Source organism: Apteryx mantelli, chromosome 8, assembly GCF_036417845.1.
Source record: "Apteryx mantelli isolate bAptMan1 chromosome 8, bAptMan1.hap1, whole genome shotgun sequence".
Lineage (NCBI taxonomy): Eukaryota > Metazoa > Chordata > Aves > Apterygiformes > Apterygidae > Apteryx > Apteryx mantelli.
Genome location: NC_089985.1, coordinates 9,234,354 through 9,255,328, shown reverse-complemented (window position 1 = coordinate 9,255,328; position 20,975 = coordinate 9,234,354). Strand labels below are relative to the sequence as shown.

Below are 20,975 nucleotides of genomic sequence, written 5' to 3'. Positions count from 1 at the left end.
ACGGTGTACAGAAGCTATATCAGAGAAAATGTAATAAAATTGCAGGAGAGTTAGCCTGTCTTCCCTAGAAAAAACATGCATTATTTTTGGCGTTTCATTTGGAAATAGAAAACGTATGCATGCAAAATGTAATGCATTTTAACTGACAATACTTACTCTCACACGTTCTGTTCTCAGCCTCCTCCTCTGTATTTTATGGAGCATCTTTGGTAAGCTGCTCTCTCTGCTTGCTGTCTTCCCTTGTGCGAAGGAATTGTTGTTCTTTCTTGCCCTGTCCTTACCCTTTGTAAGCTATATTGCATCTTTTCTTATCTGTCTAAACTTTCTTGGAGAATTTTGCTTCTTGATCTTCCATATCAACTGCAAACATGTTTGTCTCTTACACAGTTCAGCTGTGTTAGGTGAAACAGCGATGAGGGCCTGTGTGGTTACAAAGCATTTCCTGCCTCCATCCCTTCCAGGTGCTGGCCACCTGGACGATGTTACTATCACGAGCGCGCGCCCGGGGCCCGGCTCGCCTGCAGCCTGGGTGGAGAGCTGCACCTGTCCAGCAGGATATGAGGGGCAGTTTTGTGAGCGCTGCTCCTCTGGTTACCGGAGAGAGACGCCCGGCCTCGGGCCGTACAGTCCCTGCGTGCCTTGTACCTGCAATGGCCACAGTGAGACCTGTGAGCCAGAGACAGGTAAGAAGGGTTGGCAGAACGGGGAATGACAGGGCTGCTTCCCGCTCCGTGTTGGATGAAGACAGTGACTGTACCTCTCTATTCTAGGTGCATGCAATTGCAGGGATAACACAGCAGGCTCTCACTGCGAGAAGTGCAGCGATGGATATTACGGAGATGCAACGGCAGGCACTGCCTCGGATTGCCAGCCCTGTCCGTGTCCAGGCAGCTCGAGCTGTGCCATCGTGCCCCGCACAAGGGAGGTTGTGTGCACCAACTGCCCGGCCGGTACTACAGGTGCGTTCCTTATTCAGAAGGGCTTTTTTCTACATCCCTCCGGCCTGTGGAAATGCTGCTTCTACCAGTTCTGCTTCTCTGAACTGCTGTGAGTGGTCCTGAAAGCTGCTGTGTCTTCTGATTCAAGTCCCACTCGCTTCTCCCTTTCCCAGCCTGATTTTTCTAGCACGTGTGAGGCTCAGGGTTACTTGTGTTCTTTATGCTCTGCTCTCAAGGAGGAAAGGGTAACAAAGTTTTTTGTTCTTTGCATAGTCTGAAAATTTCTGTGCTATGTATGTGAACCACGATAACTTCTAATACAGCTCTGTTCATTGTCTGGTGCTGGGTGGGGTAGGACAGAAAATAGGATATATCTGAAACAGCTAGGAGGGCGGCTCAGACTGAAATAAAAATAGAAGATGCGCCTCCCCTTTGCCAGGCTGACAGGCATTGCGGAGTGCTTGCTGTGGGAGGGCCAACGTCCTCCCTAGAAAAAGGAAGAAGGCTGCGGTGCCTCATGAATACTGATCAGAAAATACAAGACCAAATTCATACTCGCAACAGTTTCATAGAAAAGTGTGTGAACAGGTACTGAATGATCTTTTTTCTTAATGATAAACTATGCAGTCTGGGCAAATGCCCGAATTGTTAAAAAGAGCCTTTTGTTTTGCCTGCAACCAGCAAATAAGACTTAAAATGCTTGGCAGCTTCCAGGCTTTTCTGCTGGATTTATGCTTGGCATGAAGGAGTCCAAAGTACAGAATACCTGTAAATGCTTTAAGTGCTTAGGACAAGTCCTGCATCAGGCACAAAAGCGTGTCATCCCCAGAGCAGCTTGTGGGAACTTCCTTGTGTGCAGTTGCTTTGTGAACCAAAGCCGAGTCCTGGGAACTTGCCTGCGAAGGTCATATCTTCAATAAGCTTTCCGTACTTCTCCCGTAAAAGGCTCTTAAGAGGTGGAATGGGTGAAGGTCACCAGTTATTATGGAGAGGCACAGAGTTAGAAAACTGCTGAACTAAATGCTTTGGTGCCTGCCCAAGGAGGATTTGGCAGGTCGTCAGGCTCCCATATGGGATTGTTTGGCTATCTTGTCAGCAATATGGCTTCAGTAGCTGTAACGCCTCGTGGAGTTCTGTCTGCCTGCTTTGACTTTTAAATTAACAACAAATTGCAACAGATAGGATTTGCTCTGGATGGTTGGAAGGCTTGGGAGGGAGGGAAAGGAGGAGCTGAAGTATTTCATAATGGCCAAAGTTCCAGTTCACAGTCTGACGATGCAAAAGCAGTCTCAGCTCTAAATATTGGGAGGAATTCGTCTGTAGTCCTGTGCACCTTTCTGTTCCCATCACAAAGCTAAAACAGAAATATGCCCAAGAGTTTCCCTGTTCAGAAAGGGCTGTAAAGGGAGTCAAGAGAGACTGTCGCAAAGGGCTTTATGCTGTAACATGTGTCTTTGTCATATCTCAGGTAAAAGATGCGAATTGTGCGATGATGCCTATTTCGGAGACCCGCTGGGTGAAAATGGTGCTGTGAGGCCTTGTCGTCTCTGCCAGTGCAATGATAACATCGATCCCAATGCCGTGGGCAACTGTAACCGCCACACGGGTGAATGCCTGAAGTGCATCTACAACACAGCTGGCTTCTACTGTGACCGCTGCAAAGATGGCTTCTTTGGGAACCCCTTGGCCCCCAACCCCGCAGACAAGTGCAGAGGTAAGAGCCATTTCCTCTCAAGTCTAAGAATTGTTTTTGTCCCACAGAGCCGCTTTTTTGCGACGATGTGTTAGGAAAAAGGTCGTGTTTTGTTGCTGTGTTCAGGTGCATCAGGAACAACGAATGGTTTGTTACGGTTTGGCGGTTATAGATGGCTAAAATGCTTGTGGTTGTAGCATACTTATTGCCATCAAAACGAAAATATTGCGATGTAGGGGCTGGGCTGCAGTTGGGTTTGGATTCACATACTCTGAGGCCTGTTTAGGGGATTCTGGTTAGTCAAGTGCTAACAACACAAGGGGCTTCTAATTTTATGTGCGTTTCCCCATCGCTTTTCTCGCAGCTTGCCATTGTAACCCCTACGGCACGGTGAATCAGCAGACAAGTTGCAATCAAGTGACTGGGCAGTGTGAGTGCCTCTCGCACGTCACGGAGAGGGACTGCAGCGCCTGCGAGCCTGGCTTTTATAACCTCCAGAGCGGACGGGGCTGTGAGAGGTAATGTCCGCCTCGGCTTGGGGCAAAGAGCGTGGTTTGGAGGATCTGCCCTCAGCAGATGCAGGAAATGTTTTCCTCTTAATGCTTTTGCACAAGTGTTTGTCTTAAGTTAGTGGTACTCCTCATGGATGCTGCTCAGGGTGGGGAAGAACAGGAGTTAAGGAACAGCTATGATGGATGTACAAAAAGCCTAATATATAAATAGCTTTAAATCTGGGTTTTAAATAGAAAAGTATCATGTGATTGCTTGATGGTTGGTAGCAGGGGCTCTTGGATTCCATTTTTAGTTCAGACACCAAGTGACCTTGTGCAGTTCAGAGGCTCTGTGCCTTGCCTTCTGCATCAGTAGAGCAAGGAGAGTGACGCTTGCTTTGCATGGAAAATTTTGGCTTTGCTCACGAGGGCTCTTTGAGCGGTGCTGCACACCTGCCTCCTGCGTGCGTTGCCCTGTGACGTGTGGCTCCCTTCCCTAGGTGCGACTGCCACGCGCTGGGTTCCACCGATGGCCAGTGTGACATACGAACAGGGCAGTGCGAGTGCCAGCCCGGCATCACGGGCCAGCGCTGCGACAGATGCGAGGTCAACCACTTTGGATTCGGCCACGAAGGCTGTAAACGTAAGTCTGAGGTGCTGGAACGAGGCAGCCGAGAGGGACTTTGCACAACCAGCCTTTCCTTTCCTCTGTTTCTGAGAAAGTACTTTCTTGCTTCCCTACCCCTCTGTTCATCGCAACACAAGTTAGCGTTTCTGTATCCGCACCCTGAACAGTGAAGTACGGTCTCTGTGCAATAGCTTATCCTTTTGGTTAATTCACAAGTTTTTTGTTTCTGTTTTTTTTTAATTAGAGATGGGAAGAACTCTGATTGCGTTGACTTATTAGGTATCTGCTTCTCTTTGGTGTAAATATTTGCTCTGAATCTTGTCCCGGAACAGTCCTGTTTTCTGCTCTTAAATTTCTATATGTTTACTCTGGAAATGGCCTTAATTTAGAGACTCAGTCTTGAGGAGTAATAGCTTGTAAACGTGATACAAAACCAATGTTGTCCAAATCTTATTTCTGATATCATTGCCCTCAAAGAGCAGAAAAATTCATTGCAGCTTGTTACAATTAAATGGATAGAAAGGCAACAGCAAGACTGCTAATGCTGTCTAACATGAAACGAATATCCTGTCTAACTAGAAAGCATGTGCCGCTGTGTGTGGAAGCAGGCGGATCAGGAGTAAGACTGCAGCTTTGTGTCGGTGTCCCAGTGCTTTTACACAGAATGACCTGCAGGTTAGGGTATTTCTGCAGCTCCTCTGGTTTGACTGAAGTTTAACTCTCCTGCAGCGTGTGACTGTGATCCTGAAGGTTCGCACTCCCTGCAGTGCAGGGAGAACGGTCGCTGCGAGTGTAAGGAAGGCTTTGTGGGGAACCGCTGTGACCAGTGTGAAGAGAACTATTTCTACAATCGGTCATGGCCAGGCTGTCAAGAATGTCCTGCGTGTTACAGACTAGTGAAAGACAAGGTAAGACCATGAATGCGAGCATTTGTTTGTCTCCTGCTGTTACCACCGCAGTCGATGGAAAACAGCAGCATGTGATTCTGATACTTCTCGCTGTTGATATCAGACTCTGGTAAGAGGTGGGTCCACGCTATACCTGCTCATACAGGGACTTTTTCGTAGTGTCTGAGTGACACCTGCTGCAAGCAGAAAGCTTTAATGCACTTTGCCCCATATCTGTTCTCCATCCTTCTCACATAGGTGGCAGAACAGCGAGAGAGGCTGCAGGAGCTAGAAAATCTTATAGCAAATCTTGGTACAGGAGAAGAAACTGTAACTGATGAGGCCTTTGAAGCGAGATTAAAGCAGGCAGAAAGAGATGTTATGGAATTGCTCCAAGAAGCACAAAAGAGCAAAGGTAAGTTGAAGCGATCAGATGTGGAATGACATGAAATTAGCTCTTTACTTGATGTTCCTGCTCCCTCAGGATGCAGAGCTTTTTACTTCAAGCCTGTACTGTGCATCAGGACAGACAGATATCTCAAATACCACTGAGACATTACACATTATTATCGAAACAATGATGGTTGTGTTTTTCCCTTGATGTTCTCCTCAGTGGTCTCTAATATAAGCAAACTAAAGATCTGCCTCTATCTCTGTATGGAGAGGACAGTGGTTTTTGTTATCCTCTTCTCCAGATGCAAAGGAGTTTTTTTTTTTACTAATTCTCTGTATAACCATTGTATAAGCAAGCTGAAGACTTTTATAGTACACAGACAGATGTGTCTCTGTGTGCTTTTGCAGCTTTGACCAGTAACAAATGCAGCTTAAGCTGCTTATGAACTTTTTCAGAAATCTTGGGATAAAGCGTTTCTTGTTGGGATATAATCAGTGATCAGAATGAAAACTTCAAAAACCTGCTGGCAAGCTTAATTATCCCACCATATAATTTGTAATGTTCTGAAAAGTGCTATTGTGGTGCCTTGTGGCTATCCATTTCAGCCGCTGATCATAGCGCAAAGACGAGTGATTTTTCTTGTTAAACTGCTTCAGAGAGATTCTTCTGCTGTCACCTTTTACCATAGGATGTCTGAACAGGGCATTAAGTAGCGTGAAGTGTTTTGTAGTTAGGGTTTGGGTTTTTTTTTTTTTCTTTTCAATGTGTAAGTGTTCTGGAGAAGAGCGAGTTGAAGACGACTCCTTTGGTTTTGCAGTAAAAGGTGGTCGCTCACTGCTCCTCTGGGAGTTTGTTCACTGATTTGACACCACTTCGGAAAAACCCGTCCCCTTTGCGGGAAACGGGGAAAAAGCTCTGCTGTCCCCCGAGGAACAGAGCCACGGTCTACATCCTAGTGCTAACCTGATCCCCGCTCGTGGAGCACTGTGGTAACGAGAGCCTGACTCTTCTTTGTGGGAGGTCGGCGTAGGGAAGAGAGATCAGGTCTGACCTGCCCTTGCTGCTCATGTTTCCAGGGAAGCTGAACTGTAGGGTTTGCTGCTAGCAGGTATTTTGGAAGGACAGATGGCTTCATGCCTGCTTATACTGTACTGCTGGAGCTGATCAAGCTGTATGTAAATATAAGCAGGTGTGCCGGAGTAGGACTTCATCTCCTAGGCGAGCAGACGGGATAAATGCATCAGCCGCATGTACTAGTGGAGGCTGAACAGATCGGTCATGGGTGATTGGATTTGGTGTCTGAAGAGCCGGTGCATGCTCCTGTGTACCTCTCACCCTGCGTGGGTTCGGGGCTTCAGAGTGCCAGGGCTGTATGGAGTAGTTCGGGGTGACAGGCTGAGCCAGCACAAAGCATGCGTTTAGCATCCACCCGGGTCTCATGCCCATCAGATACTTGCTTGGGAAGATTTCCGCTGATGTGAATGATTCGGGAAATTCTCAGTTTTAGCTAGGGTAGCTTTATGCTGCCTGCTTGGCACCCATGCTTAGAGAATATCTTATATAGTGGGTAGGAGGGTAGTATTGGTAGAAAGGTGAGGGAATGGATCAGATTTTGTGGGTGGGTTTTTTGTTTTTTATTTTTATTTTTTAATCTTCACCTTTTTGCTGAATAAAAGGCAAGTTAAATGCAAAAACTACACTAATGGGAAGCTGTGTGCACCTGGAGCATCTGTTTGTTTTCCTAGTTGATATGTAGTTTTAATGTGTTTTTTTTAAATGTGTTAAATGTTCACATTCAACACATAGGATGTGCTGCAAAGTCAAGACATCATGCTTGTGAAAATCTTAATTTTGGGGGCATGCAGACTTCTGCTTGTATATCAGCTGTTAATAATTTTCACACTTAAAAAAAATAGTACTTCTGCTCTGGTTATAAGACTCATGCTTTATGGCTCCATTATTAAGGCAATGTTATGGGGAGTTACCTGGTGGTCTAGAATTTTGGGAAGTTTGACAGCTCAGATGTCCTACAGACTGAAGAACCAAGGCTGGGTCCTCTATTTTGCCAGCTTTTCTCATCCCTTTGGTTTGGGGAGGCGTTGGTGGTAAGTTCGCTGTTATATAGATCTAGTAGCTGCTCTATATGCAGCCTGTGGAAGCAGTGGGTGGCTCGAGGGAGTAGCCCAAAGGGGAGGGTAACATACAGCCTGCTGTTTCTCATCTCTGCTTACCCCGTAGGAGTAGAGCTAAAGAGAATTAGGAAAGGAGATGTCTCACACCTCTTGAGAGCTCTGCCTTTTTTTTTTTTTTTTTTTTTTAATTAGTGATAGAGGCAAAACATGATTCTGCGCACAAAATCCCCCATCAGCGTCTTGATGTCCGTTAAAACACCCATCAAGATTGTCCTCTTAGTAGTTAATGACTTTTCATTTCTTATGTTTTGTGCACATTCTGATGATGACTTTGATCTCAAGCTAGCTGACCAACTTATTAAATGATTTTGCTAGTCCCCTTTCAATAGGGGATTAACCTACCAACATGTTGCCTGCAGTGGTAAGCTGCTGCTGTAACTTCTCTTCCTGCTGTAATCAACTCTGCTTCCTCCATTTTCTGTCATATGTTTCAGATGTAGATCAGGGCCTCATGGACCGTCTCAAAGACATCAACAGCACACTAGTGAGTCAGCTCAGCAGGCTGCAGAACATCCAGAACACGGTGCGGGAGACGGAGAGCCTGGCGGAGCAAGCCCGGCAGCGGGTGGAGGACACGGAGGACCTGATCGGATTAGCTTCCACTCTGCTTGAGAAGGCAAAGATGGCAGCTGACAACGTGGTGAGTGTGGTGGGGACGTCTGACGCAATAGCATAGTGTCTTCCCTTTCTGGGAGAAAACCTGTTTTCTGTGCTCCCTGCATATGCTTCCTTGTGTTTATGTGTGTGCGCTCTCTCTTGAAACAAGTTTGCTGTGGAAATATGTTTTCTCCCACCCAAGATCATGGAGGATTAGTTTGAGGAGGACAGATGGTTGCATGGTCTTTTTCTTTTTTCTTTTTTTTTAATCTTAGCCACTGCTCAAAGAAATCTAGTTAAAAAACCCTAAATAGATAGCAAATATTTGGTTGTAAGGGGTAACTGGTGGCAACTACATGGGCCTAAGACAAATTGTATGGAGAAGTGAAAAGTATGTTAGATACCTCTCTAAACATTTAGATTATGACAATGAATATTTAAATTGTTGATGAATAAAAGATGAAAGAGCAGTGTTAAGAAATGTCTTGGTGTGGTTTTTTGTTTGTTTTCCGTCCAGTCCATTACACCGCCGGAATCAAGTGGTGACCCTAACAACATGACTCTTCTGGCAGAAGAGGCCCGTAAACTGGCTGAACGGTAGGCTGTGGCAAGATGTGATATTCATAGCCCACATTAAGGCCCTGTTTTTCCCTGGAAAAGGGAAGTGCAATTTGATTTGCTTGATATGAAACACATTTTCTTTGGATGAATAGGAAACTTTGGCATTATTTCTAATGACATTCCATTGCTGTAGAGGAGGTGTAGTGGCCTGGGGTGTGCAGCTGTACATCAGTAAGAATTAGGGCAAACACTAGACCTCTGAACTAGAGATGTGTAAAACCATAGCAGTGCCTTGCCGATACTGTGGGCACTGCTGGAGTAGTGATGTCCTTGGTTGCAGAGACTGTCTCAAATAACATCTCTCGTTGTAAATATTTTAGCTGCAAAAATCTGGGTAAAGAAAGGAAAAAGTAGGAGAAAACAAAATCTTGGAATTGAGAATAGAAACTGCTAGTTGATAATTTTAATGGGATTATTTTTCTTTTGTGATGTTTACCAGGCACAAACAAGAAGCTGATGAGATTGTGCGCATAGCCAAGGCAGCAAATGATACTTCCACAGAAGCGTATCAACTGCTGTTGAAGACCCTGGCTGGAGAGAACCAAACTGCAAATGACATTGATGAGCTCAACCAGAAGTGAGTCAGTAACAGAAAACAGGTTTTATTTCCAGAGTTTAGAATAGAGGAGAGAGTTGAGATGTCTTTTGTAACATTAATGCTTTGGTTTTCATGAGAGTTGTCTTTCAGTGTTTTAGCCTCTTTACCTAGTTAGTATGTTTAGTTCTACAGAAAAAGAATCAGTGGTTTGTTTATTTTTTTCCCCTTTTTTCTTTTTTTTAGGTATAATCAAGCAAGAAACATTTCTCGCGATCTAGAGAAACAGGCAAACAAAGTGCTTGCAGAAGCAGAGGAAGCTGGGAACAAGGCCTTGCAGATCTACGCTAATCTCACCAGTCTGCCTACTGTGGATTCCACAGGGCTAGAGGTAATTGAGTGAAGCATGATGCATAGCATGTCCCAAAGATAGTGATGGCAAGCATTAAGTCACTGACAATGTTGTCTGTACTTTGCTAATGTTTCTCTGCTTAAGAATCATCTGGGGAACTTTTGTCAGTATACACACAACACACGCTTTTGTCCTTCAGCTTTTACCTACCTACCCACCCCCCAGTCTCTGAAGGAGGGAAAACAAAGTCAGATGTTATTTATCAAACATCTTGGCTGGAACTGAGAAGTGCAAGAATTTCAGTTCCGTCTAAAGACTGCAGATTTGTTCCCACTCCTTTACTCACAACAGTAGAGTAGATTTTCATATGCACAAAGATCACAGAATCACAGAATCACTGAGGTTGGAAGGGACCTCTGGAGATCATCTAGTCCAACCCCCCTGCTCAAGCAGGGTCACCTAGAGCACATTGCACAGGATTGCATCCAGGCGGCTTTTGAATATCTCCAGAGAAGGAGACTCCACCACCTCTCGGGGCAACCTGTTCCAGTGCTCTGTCACCCTCACAGTGAAAAAGTTTTTCCTCATGTTAAGATGGAAGTGTCTGTGTTTCAGTTTGTGCCCATTGCCTCGCGTCCTGTCGCTCGGCACCACTGAAAAGAGTCTGGCCCCATCCTCTCGACACCCTCCCTTCAGATACTTATACACATTGATAAGATCTCCTCTCAGCCTTCTCTTCTCCAAGCTAAACAGGCCAAGCTCTCTCAGCCTTTCCTCATAAGAGAGATGCTCCAGTCCCCTAATCATCTTTGTGGCCCTTCGCTGGACTTGCTCCAGTAGTGCCACATCCCTCTTGTACTGGGGAGCCCAGAACTGGACGCAGTACTCCAGATGTGGCCTCACCAGGGCTGAGTAGAGGGGGAGAATCACTTCCCTCGACCTGCTGGCAACACTCTTTCTGATGCAGCCCAGGATACCATTGGCCTTCTTGGCCACAAGGGCACATTGCTGCCTCATACTTAACTTGGTGTCCACCAGCACTCCCAGGTCCTTCTCAGCAGAGCTGCTTTCCAGCAGGTCAGCCCCCAACCTGTACTGCTGCATGGGGTTATTCCTCCCCAGGTGCAGGACCCTGCACTTCCCTTTGTTGAATTTCATGAGGTTCCTCTCTGCCCACCTCTCCAGCCTGTCCAAGTCTCTTTGAATGGCAGCACAGCCCTCTGGCGTATCAGCCACTCCTCCCAGTTTTGTATCGTCAGCAAACTTGCTGAGGGTGCACTCTGTGCCTTCATCCAGGTCATTGATGAAGAAGTTGAACAAGACTGGACCCAGAACTGACCCCTGGGGGACACCGCTAGCTACAGGCCTCCAACTAGACTCTGTGCCACTGAGCACAACTCTCTGAGCTCTGCCATTCAGCCAGTTCTCAATCCACCTCACTGTCCACTCATCTAACCCACACTTCCTGAGCTTATCTATGAGGATGTTATGGGAGACAGTGTCAAAAGCCTTGCTGAAGTCTAGGTAGACAACATCCACTGCTCTCCCCTCATCTACCCAGCCAGTCATTCCATCATAGAAGGCTATCAGATTGGTTAGGCATGATTTCCCCTTGGTGAAGCCATGCTGACTACTCCTGATCACCTTCTTTTCCTCCACATGCGTGGAGATGGCTTCCAGGATGAGCTGCTCCATCACCTTTCCAGGGATGGAGGTGAGGCTGACTGGCCTGTAGTTCCCTGGGTCCTCCTTCTTGCCCTTTTTAAAGACTGGGGTGACATTGGCTTTCTTCCAGTCCTCGGGCACCTCTCCTGTTCTCCATGACCTTTCAAAGATGATGGAGAGTGGCTTAGCAATAACGTCCGCCAGCTCCCTCAGCACTCGTGGGTGCATCCCATCAGGGCCCATGGATTTGTGGGTGTCAAGTTTGCTTAAATGATCTCTAACCCACTCCTCCTCCACCAAGGGAAAGTCTTCCTCTCTCCAGACTTTCTCTCTTGCCTCCAGGGTCTGGGGCTCCTGAGGGCTGGCCTGAGCAGTAAAGACTGAAGCAAAGAAGGCATTCAGTAACTCTGCCTTCTCTGCATCCTTCGTCACCAGGGCACCCACCCCATTCAGCAAAGGGCCCACGTTTTCCCTAGTCTTCCTCTTGCTGCTGATGTATTTGAAGAAGCCCTTCTTGTTGTCCTTGACATCTCTAGCCAGATTTAATTCCAAACGGGCCTTAGCCTTCCTCGTCGCATCCCTGCATACTCTGACAACATTCCTATATTCCTCCCAAGTGGCCTGTCCCCCTTTCCACTTTCTGTATACTTCCTTCTTCTGGTTGAGTTTTGCCAGGAGCTCCTTGCTCATCCATGCAGGTCTCCTGCCTCCTTTGCTTGACTTCTTACTCATAGGGATGCACCGCTCTTGAGCCTGGAGGAAGTGATGTTTGAATATTAACCAACTCTCTTGAACACTCCTTCCTTCCAGGGCCCTCACCCATGGGATTCCTCCAAGTAGGTCCCTGAAGAGGACAAAGTTTGCTCTCCTGAAGTCCAGGGTTGCGATCCTACTTGGTGCCCTGCCTCCTCCTCGCAGGATCCTGAACTCCACCATCTCATGGTCACTGCAGCCAAGGCAGCCCCCAACCTTCACATCTTCCACCAGTCCTTCTTTGTTTGTTAGTACGAGGTCCAGCAGCACACCTCTCCTTGTTGGCTCCTCCACCACCTGGGTCAAGAAGTTGTCACCAATGCTCTGCAGGAATCTCCAGGACTGTTTGTGCCTAGCTGTGTTGTCTTTCCAGCAGATATCGGGGTGGTTGAAGTCCCCCATGAGAACCAGGGCCTGGGATTGTGAGGCTACTTCCAGCTGTCTGTAGAAGGCCTCATCCACTTCCTCATCCTGATCAGGTGGCCTGTAGTAAACACCCACAACAGTGTCACCTCTATTAGCCTGCCCTTTGATCCTTACCCATAAGCTCTCGACTCGCTCTTCATCCACCCCTAGGCACAGCTCAATACATTCCAGTTGCTCTCTCACATAAAGAGCAACTCCACCACCTCGCTTTCCTGGCCTGTCTTTCCTAAAAAGTACGTAGCCATCCATGACAGCACTCCAGTCATGCGAGCTATCCCACCATGTCTCTGTAATGGCAAGATGCTTCCATCCTCCATCCTTTTACTGACCCAGGTGGTATTCAGGGCTTTGAAGGCATCCATGATGCAGGGTTGCTATTCTAGGCATAAGAGAAGGGAACTTAAAATAGCTGCTGCCTGTTTTGAATGTGAGAAACTACACAGTGGTTTGCCACCTGTTCAGAAATTCTTTAATGTTCTTAATGTTCAGAAAATCTGCCTTTGTTTCTGATCTCCATATGCAGAATGAAGCAAATAAGATCAAGAAGGAAGCGGAGGAGTTGGATCAGCTAATTGCAAGGAAGCTAAAGGATTATGAGGACTTGAGAGAAGACATGAAAGGAAAGGAGCTGGAAGTAAAGAACCTCTTGGAGAAAGGGAAGACAGAACAGCAGGTCAGTTGTGTTGTGTGCAGGCTTTTGTTCCCTGGAAAAAACAAAGGAAAGCAAGTAACCGATCAGATACAAAAGATTCGGTCTTATCCAGTCTTAGCACCGCTTATTACTTATGAGAATATTGAAAAGTAGGTCCTGGAAAGGAGATGCGAAAAGCTGGTAAAAACAGTGGCATTGAGGCTGTGTTATGGAGTTGGGGATGTTTGCTAGGTGTGCTGTCTTGTTTGTATTCAGGGCAGTGTTCCTAAAGGAGCCAAACTTGCATGGTTTCAGAGGAAGTATTGCCACCAACTTGAGGATGAGCACTGTTCTGTATTGCATTGGTGTTTCAGGCTGTTCAGGTGATGCATTTTGATATGCCTAGATGGTCATTCCTTAGAGGATAAGAATATGTTGATGTATGTCACTTCTTTCTAGACTGCAGATCAGCTCCTGGCTCGAGCTGATGCAGCAAAAGCTCTGGCTGAAGAAGCTGCTCGGAAGGGAAACGGCACGTTAGAGGAGGCCAATACCATTCTCAGCAACCTGAAAGGTAAAGGGAAAGCGCTTGCAGTGAATCCTTGAGTTTGTTTGACAGGTCACTTTCCAGTAGGGCATTTTGACTAATGGCTCATGCTATTGCCAATAGTTAAGTGTTGGATGGTTTCTTCTTGTGTGTCTTTTTTTGGGGGTAGGGTGCGGAAGGTTATGTGTGTGGGTTTGGTTTTGGTTTTTTGGTTTTTTATATTTTTATATATATATATATATATATATATATATATATATATATATATAAATTTTTTTAAGAAAAAAGCAGAAATCCTTTCAGTGACCAGAAATATACTTTTTGTGCAACTTCCATATTTAGCATTGGAGGACATGTAATAGGGAGAGCTGCAAGCCTTCCTGTTCAGCAGCTACTGCTGCTGGTTTTTTGCAGGATGCCATGCGTGATCATTGCCTTTACTGCATGGTGAACTTTCCATATATGCTGACATTAATCCTACCTTGACAATTATTAAGATAACAAATGTAACAGCACTCCCATATCCTAGTTTGCTTTCCTTCACTCTAATTTCAGGGTAGCATAGCCTGGGTAGCTTTGTCAGAGAAGCATCCCAAGCCTCTTCTGAAGCAAGTGGTGAAATTGTTTTGCCCTTTTCCAGATTTTGATAAACGTGTGAACGATAACAAAACAGCAGCTGAGGAGGCACTGAAGAAGATTCCTGCCATTACCCAGACCATTGCTGAAGCCAACAATAAGACACGCCAGGCAGAGCTGGCACTGGGCAATGCTGCTGCTGATGCCCGAGAAGCCAAGGTTAAAGCAGGTGATGCTGAAAAAATCGCCAGCTCTGTTCAGAAGGTGAGTCACTTGCAGCTCTGGAATCAGCCCTCCTGAGGTGTTGGCATTTAATTGGGCAAATTCCTCTATTCCTGGTGCGCGCATATACATTCTTCCTGCTGAGCTGTTGTGAAGCCTACTGTTGTTGCATTGTGTTTGAACTTTATATCCCATCAGGGAATGCAAAATGTGGCGTGATAAGAAATTGATGCATTATGATGAAAAGGGTTGAAGCATGTTCTGCACCTTCTCCACCCTCTTTGATCCTCTCCTCTGTGTTGGCTGTAGAATGCTGCTGCTACCAAAGCTGAAGCCGACAAGACTTTCTCTGATGTGACGGGACTGGCCAGAGAAGTGGATGACATGATGAAGCAACTGCAAGATGCAGAAAAAGAGCTGAAGAGGAAACAGGATGATGCTGATCAGGATATGATGATGGCAGGCATGGTACGTGATCCTGGCAGCTGACTGCAGCAGTGAGAAGGTGCTGTCTCCCTACCATCCTGAAGATGAAGTTTTTTTACTTCCTGCTGCCCTCTTGCAAAGACAACACTGGTTCCAGTGACCATTCTGTCTCTTCCAGGTTTTAAGTGGGATGGAAAGCATGAGACTAGAAAAGGAGTTCCTCTAATAGCGTTAGCATAGGTTCACTGCTGGCCTTTGAGAGCCAGTTTTCTTAACACTTTCCTCTTCTCTGAACCAAAACTTGATTGTAGCTGCAGTGATTCTGTCTTGATATTCTGCAAAATCCTGCCCAGCTATCATGGAATCACATTTCTCCTTATAGAAAACTCATTATTTGCAAGTTGTCTGTCTTCACCAGACCTGTGACAGAGATCTCAGCGCAGGAGTATTATCATAGAGAGGAACCAGGGATGTATGAGATGTCACTGATTTGGCAGATATGTGAAGAGGAGGGGCAAGGCTTTCATAATCCCTACTGCGTTTATCATGCTGTCAATATTTTTTACCTTTTAGGCCTCGCAGGCTGCCCAGGAGGCAGAAGACAATGCAAGAAAAGCAAAGAACTCTGTAAATAGCTTGCTTGCTGTCATTAACGACCTTCTGGATCAGCTAGGTAAGGCTGCTGCACTCCTGCCCTTACTTAGTTTCTGAATACCCATGCCTTGGAGTATTTTCTTGCTGCTTGACATGAAAGTGGCTGCAACTGGCTTAGCATGATTGCTTCCCTGCAGTTGTTGTGCTAGGAATCAGATTGCACATTGCACAGCGAGCTTTAAGACCGTTGTTGAGGTACTGAAGGTATCACCCATTCAATTGGTCCTGGTTTTTAATGCAAGGATGGTCTATTGAAGATCTCAGCTCACTTGTCCATAATTTGGGCTCTGTATAAACACCTGAAAACAGTGTGTCAAAGACTTTTTAATGGACTTCGCTTTTTAATTCTGTCTTCTCAGGGCAACTGGAGACAGTGGACTTGAACAAACTGAATGAGATTGAGGGTACCCTGAACAGTGCCAAAGATCAGATGAAAGATAGCGACCTGGACCAGAAAGTGTCTTTCCTTGAGGGAGAAGCCAGGAAGCAAGATGATGCCATACAGGCCTACAACAGGGACATTGAGGAAATCCTGAAAGACATTAGCAACCTGGAAGACATCAAGAAGACCTTGCCGTCTGGCTGTTTTAACACCCCGTCCATTGAGAAACCCTAAGGGTGCACTGGGGGTGGGGGGGATTCCCCCAGTGACTGGTGGAGCAATTGTTTGGCTATGGAGTGCCTTAACACACACATTACCTTCTTCAGACCCCCAACTCTTTGCTGCTCGCAGTCGCTGTTTTCTTTCCAAATCAGGATAAGTTGAAAAGTTTTAAGAGAAGCAAATTAAATATCCGTCTTTGGGCATCAAAGGGTTTTTTTATATAAATTGTCTTCCTGAGCACTCCGCCTTTGCCCCTTTCTCAGACACAGTTTCCCTTTGATTAGCACAAAGATGAAAGATCTTCTGGACTCTTTATACTATAGTTCAGAAATAACCATGTGAGCTGTATACAGCAAGGCAAAACTAACTCTACTTTCTCTCCTCTCTTCTCCCCTCAACTGTAAAATCCTTGGTCCCAGAGCTCTCTGTTTCTGTGAAGGAAGGGGGTTGGCTACCAAAGTATTACTGTAATGGCCAGTATAGCTGCACTCATTCAGATCCCTTTCCCCAACTTCTAACCCTGTGAATTTTTTTTGTTAACTAGTGGCCAATCAAAAGCATTGGTAGCCTTTTGCAAGCTGTTCTAAGCCTCTTTCTGAAATGCTTTCTATAATGGTGCATTGCTCTGAGAAAAACACGGCCTCTGAGAGGAGCGTTTTGGGAAGATGGGATAACAGTGGAGTGATAGGACTTGCCAGCACCACTCTTGGCCTGTGGAGCAGAAGCGTTGTATCCAGTCTGTAAGCAGCTACCTGTCAGGTAGCCCAGGCTGAGGAGTCTGGAAGTGATCAGCTGAGTTCCCATCTGTAGATGTTGCTATGGAATTACCAGAGGATCTTTTTAGGATAGAAATGTCTAATTGACAGATTTTTTTTTCCTTTTAATTCTTTTTTTTTTTTTTTTTTTTAGCAGCAAAAGTCTTGCTTAAAAAAAAAAAGAGAAAGCTGCCACCCAGAGAGCTCTGACAGCTGGTCTGAACTTTAAGTTGAATGTCTTTGGGTGGGAAAAAGAGGGTTTGAAGATGTAAATGAAGAGGTCTTTCTCCCCATCTTCTTCCTGGAGGAGGATAGTAGCATTTTTATATTTTGATATTCATCTTGCCTTTTGTCCATTTTTAACCTGATGGAAAGAGCCAAAGTTTACTAGTGCCCTCCTTTCTTTTTACCTGCAGATCACTTGGTCATCTTAAAATACTGCAGCACAGAGAGTTCAGGCCTCGCTCTGGGGGCAATTCTGCACTCACAGTACTTCACCTCGCTACTACTGCCTCCCCTGTAGAGTTCCTCTCCAGTTAGTGTCTTCCGTTCCCAGCTACTTAATCTGTCTTGTTGGGATGGAGTGGTGGGGAAGCTTTCACTCCTCCCTTTAACCCTCATCTGAGAAGGGAGCGTCCTCTGCAGTTTCCTCATTAGTTCCAGCCGGACATCCCCATCTCTCTCCTCTTTGAGATCCAATATATATCTATACTTAAACACTATGCAACTTTGTACGTTTGCGTAGCGGGGAAGAAATTATTATCTGACACACACTGGTGCTATTAATTATTTCAAATTTATATTTTTTGTGTGAATGTGATTTTTTTTGTTTTGTTTTTTTATCATGATTATAGAGTGAGGAAGTCTCTTTTGTGTGCGTGTATGTGTGTGTAAATATACTCAGCCATATTTCCAGAGTGGCACAGCCTGTCCTCCTCTGCGTGCTCTCCCCTGAAAGCATCCCAGCACGTGCAGCATAGATTGCTTCTCTCTGTTATTCCTTAGAGCCAGGTATTCCCCCGCCTGGGCTCCCGCTCCCTTTCCTCCCCCGTGTTCTCAGTATCGGTATTGTGTGGTATTAGCAATAACCAGTTTGCCTGTTTACGCAGTCGAGCGATGGGACGCGTCGTGGCCTTCCTTCCAGAGCCGGCCCCGGAGGCCTGGCGGACCCTGAAGCCCGGAGCTCGTGGGAACCGGCTCTTTGCGTCTCCGGTACGGAAGTGCCGTTACGCTGGTGTATTGGGAGCGGGGGAATGGCTGCAGGTTTGCAGCTGGACTGTGAGGAGCCGTATTTAGAGGACAGACCCAGTGTTCAGGCGATTTGAGAATCAAATTTGGGATCTTCTTAATACCACTGTGCAAGGAATGAGAACTTAGTGGGAGCCTAAGGCAGCCTCAGAAACAGTGCTGCTGCACAGAGGCAGGGGAGCGTTTCCAGCAAACCTGCATCTCTTTTGTGCCTGTTTTCCTAGAGTTTCTTACAGTTTACCAAAACCTGACTTGGGACTTCCCCCTGCCTGTGACCACGCTTAGTACCCCCCTTGGAGGAGAGTTTACCTGTGCTCACCCACGCTCGTGGGGCTTTCACATCAGTATTTCCTGGCTGGCTGCTCTGGTCACATGGCTGTCTCCTAACCATGTCACCTCTCTGCCAAGGCTGTGGGAAGAGCAGACGCGAAGATGCACGCATGCCCTGGCTGACCTCAGGCCTAAGGTTTCCTGCTTTTTTTCCCCCCATTTTTTGTCTTCTTAAGCTGTTTTTAACAGAATTTTATTTTTAAATAAAAAAAAAAACTTTATAAGCAATCTCTTAATCACTACTGCATTACAGCCATTATTCATTGTATAAGTCCAGTTATTTCTTTACGTAATGTGATGATGAGACAGCTGCTGATGGAGTGCTGGATGTCACAGAGAACGTGTGACAGTTCCTTCATCACTTTATTCTTGACTGTGGCCCCCTCAGTATGTGCCTTCACTTCAGCTTTTTGCCTTAATCTGTGGTCTTGCTGTCTGGGGCGGTGAACAAAATGCAACACTTGCAGTTTTTATGTATAAAACAGTATTTCTTATTTATAATAAAGTCTGAATATTTGTAACCCCTTACACCTTGGGATTCTTTGGAGTCTTGTTTTCTGTGGAAGTCGAAACTGCTGTGGGTCTGTCTCAGTTGTAAGATTTGCCTCTTGTTCGATTAATCCCAGGGGCTTGGATGCAGCTCTCCTGTTCTTCTGGAGCTATTTTAGTGGCCACCTTTTAGGAAGAAAATCTAAAGTTAATTATCTCCTTGTGTGTTTTGGAAGCGGAGAGAAGCAGCTAACTTTGGCCTCTCTGAGAGCAGCGATAATGGCAAATGGCTCATTGCCTTGTTTGGGCACTAAGTGCTCGTTCCTGTAGTTGCCGTGTTCCCCGTTTTGTCTGATCATATGCTTGCTCATGACTCTGTCACTTTCCTGACTGGAGCGGGAGCCCCCTCTGCTCAAGGTAACCCTTCAAAATTTGGACTTTTGTTCCCTGCTGGGGTTTGGGAGGGACGGGGGAGGATGGGGACCTTCCTCCACATGGCTTTGGTATCCACCTGGCCCAAATCATTCCTTCCCTTGTCTGGAAGAAACTGAGGGATGAGTGGGAGAAGGGAGGAGAAAAGTGATTTGCAAATTCATGCAACTGGTTACAAACGGTCATAGTAATTACGATTTCTCTCCACATCCTTCCGTGGCTGCTAATCCAATTAATTTTATGCTGCTGTTTTTTCTAGTGCTTAAGAAATAAGAGAATATGTTGTTACTACTGATGCTATTGGAGCTGAGCTGTCCTCAAAAGAACTGGAGGATCGGAGGTGTGTTTTGTTACATTGTAAGGGTAAAAATCTTGTCTCTTTTTCAGTTGAACATACTGAAAAGCAAGGGGCCCCTGAGGTGAAAGGACTGCCTATTTCTGAAAGGGGAAGAAAAAAAAAAAAAAAACCCTAAGTGAAGAAGCTTAATTTTTTTCTAATAAAACATTCCATGTTTCTGGAGACTGTTCCTTTTGTCCCTTCTGCCAGAGCAAGTTTCTCAGTTGAGCAAGTTTTTAATGTCAAGACAGATTATTGTGCTGGCAGACTATGTAGTTCTGAAATCAAGCTGATGTCTTACAGTTGCAGACTGAATTTATTTTCCTCAGCAGAGGAGAATGCACGTATCTTGCTAACTTGCATCATAGCTAATCCCTTTTTAATTGTTGTTCTCATTTTTGTTCTGTTTTTTTTTAATTAGAGTTTGTCTAGCTTCAATTGTAGACACAGTTCACATTTAAAAGACTAAACCTCACCAATGTGAGGCTGTAAGACCACAATACAGTAACACCGCTTCTTTACGTCCTGGTCCAGTTAAGACCTGGGGATGCATTAGTGACAATTACAATTGCTTATGAGTGTGCTTTATTTAAGGTGGCTTTTTTCTCCTCTTGTTTCTAGTGGCTTTTCTTGCTGTCCAAGTTAAACCTCCATCACTTTCCATGTGCTCTCTGGAGAGCTGAGGAGACTCACAGCAGGAAAGGGGGTTCCAGAAAGCAGTTGGCAATAGCAAGGAAGTGAAGTGAACAGAGAGGCATCAGTTACTGGCCAGGGTCTTTGCAGCTGAGGTAAACATGGTTGGTTATGCTGGGGTGCTCATCGCAGCAAAGTGGGGAGAGCTGCTTGAGGAAGGGAGTTTAGGGGCTTCAAGGGCTGCCTGAAGGGGCTGATGTTCAGAGCACCTGGTCTCCTGGGGCTCACGAGCTGGGTTCTCTGTGACTTTTGGGGAGCATAAGGTATCAGCAGGAGTTTGTCATTGATGCAGGTGACTGCCTGAAGGAGACAGGTTTGGTATGGTTGGGTGTACCTGAGGACAGGGCAGAGACGTTGCAGAGCGCTGAGCTGGCAGTGTCCTGTGCTCCCCCTGTGCAGCCGCGGCATGCTGGGTCCATGTGTTTCTAGTTAGCTGCTGGACTGATAGCTCATCCTCAGCATGCCTCTGTCCTGTGAAACGTCAGGAATGCTGCGCAAAAATCTCATCAACATCCCCCCAGAGCCCAGCAGCCGCCGCGGCAGGATGCAGCGGCGGAGGGAGGAATGCAGCGGAAAGGAAGCGCGGTCCTGCCTTATCTCCCCGTGCGGTGTGTGTGCGTGCGGCTCCTTTTCTCTCTCCCTCGCCCCTCCAGGCAGGGCATAGGTGAGGCAAGGCCAGACATGACTGTACTTCCTTGCTCTGCTGCCACCTCAGCCGCAGCCTAGTCAGACAGGCCTGCCTCGCTTGCTCACCGGAGTTACCCGGGAAGGGCAGCGCTCCCAGCAATCTGCCGCAGCCCCAAGGCGAGGGAATCTAGCTTGATCCTGAGCCTGCAGAGAGGCAGCCCTGCGGCTGTTG

The 20,975-nt window shown here is 46.2% G+C and overlaps 1 protein-coding gene across 1 annotated transcript in view; it reads left to right on the top strand.

Moving 5' to 3' along the window:
* The window catches only part of LAMC1 (laminin subunit gamma 1), an 83,562-nt gene extending 66,838 nt beyond the window's left edge, over positions 1-16,724 (top strand). The window contains exons 12-28 of the mRNA XM_067300557.1: positions 462-683; positions 771-959; positions 2,407-2,652; positions 2,996-3,149; positions 3,623-3,765; positions 4,480-4,658; positions 4,896-5,052; positions 7,658-7,863; positions 8,338-8,417; positions 8,881-9,018; positions 9,223-9,367; positions 12,696-12,845; positions 13,263-13,377; positions 13,991-14,190; positions 14,458-14,616; positions 15,148-15,247; positions 15,588-16,724. Of these exons, the coding sequence (XP_067156658.1) occupies positions 462-683; positions 771-959; positions 2,407-2,652; positions 2,996-3,149; positions 3,623-3,765; positions 4,480-4,658; positions 4,896-5,052; positions 7,658-7,863; positions 8,338-8,417; positions 8,881-9,018; positions 9,223-9,367; positions 12,696-12,845; positions 13,263-13,377; positions 13,991-14,190; positions 14,458-14,616; positions 15,148-15,247; positions 15,588-15,844 (2,840 nt within the window). The 3' untranslated portion in view covers positions 15,845-16,724. The remainder of the gene's footprint in view (positions 1-461; positions 684-770; positions 960-2,406; positions 2,653-2,995; positions 3,150-3,622; positions 3,766-4,479; positions 4,659-4,895; positions 5,053-7,657; positions 7,864-8,337; positions 8,418-8,880; positions 9,019-9,222; positions 9,368-12,695; positions 12,846-13,262; positions 13,378-13,990; positions 14,191-14,457; positions 14,617-15,147; positions 15,248-15,587) is intronic.
* Positions 16,725-20,975: the final 4,251 nt, after the last annotated feature.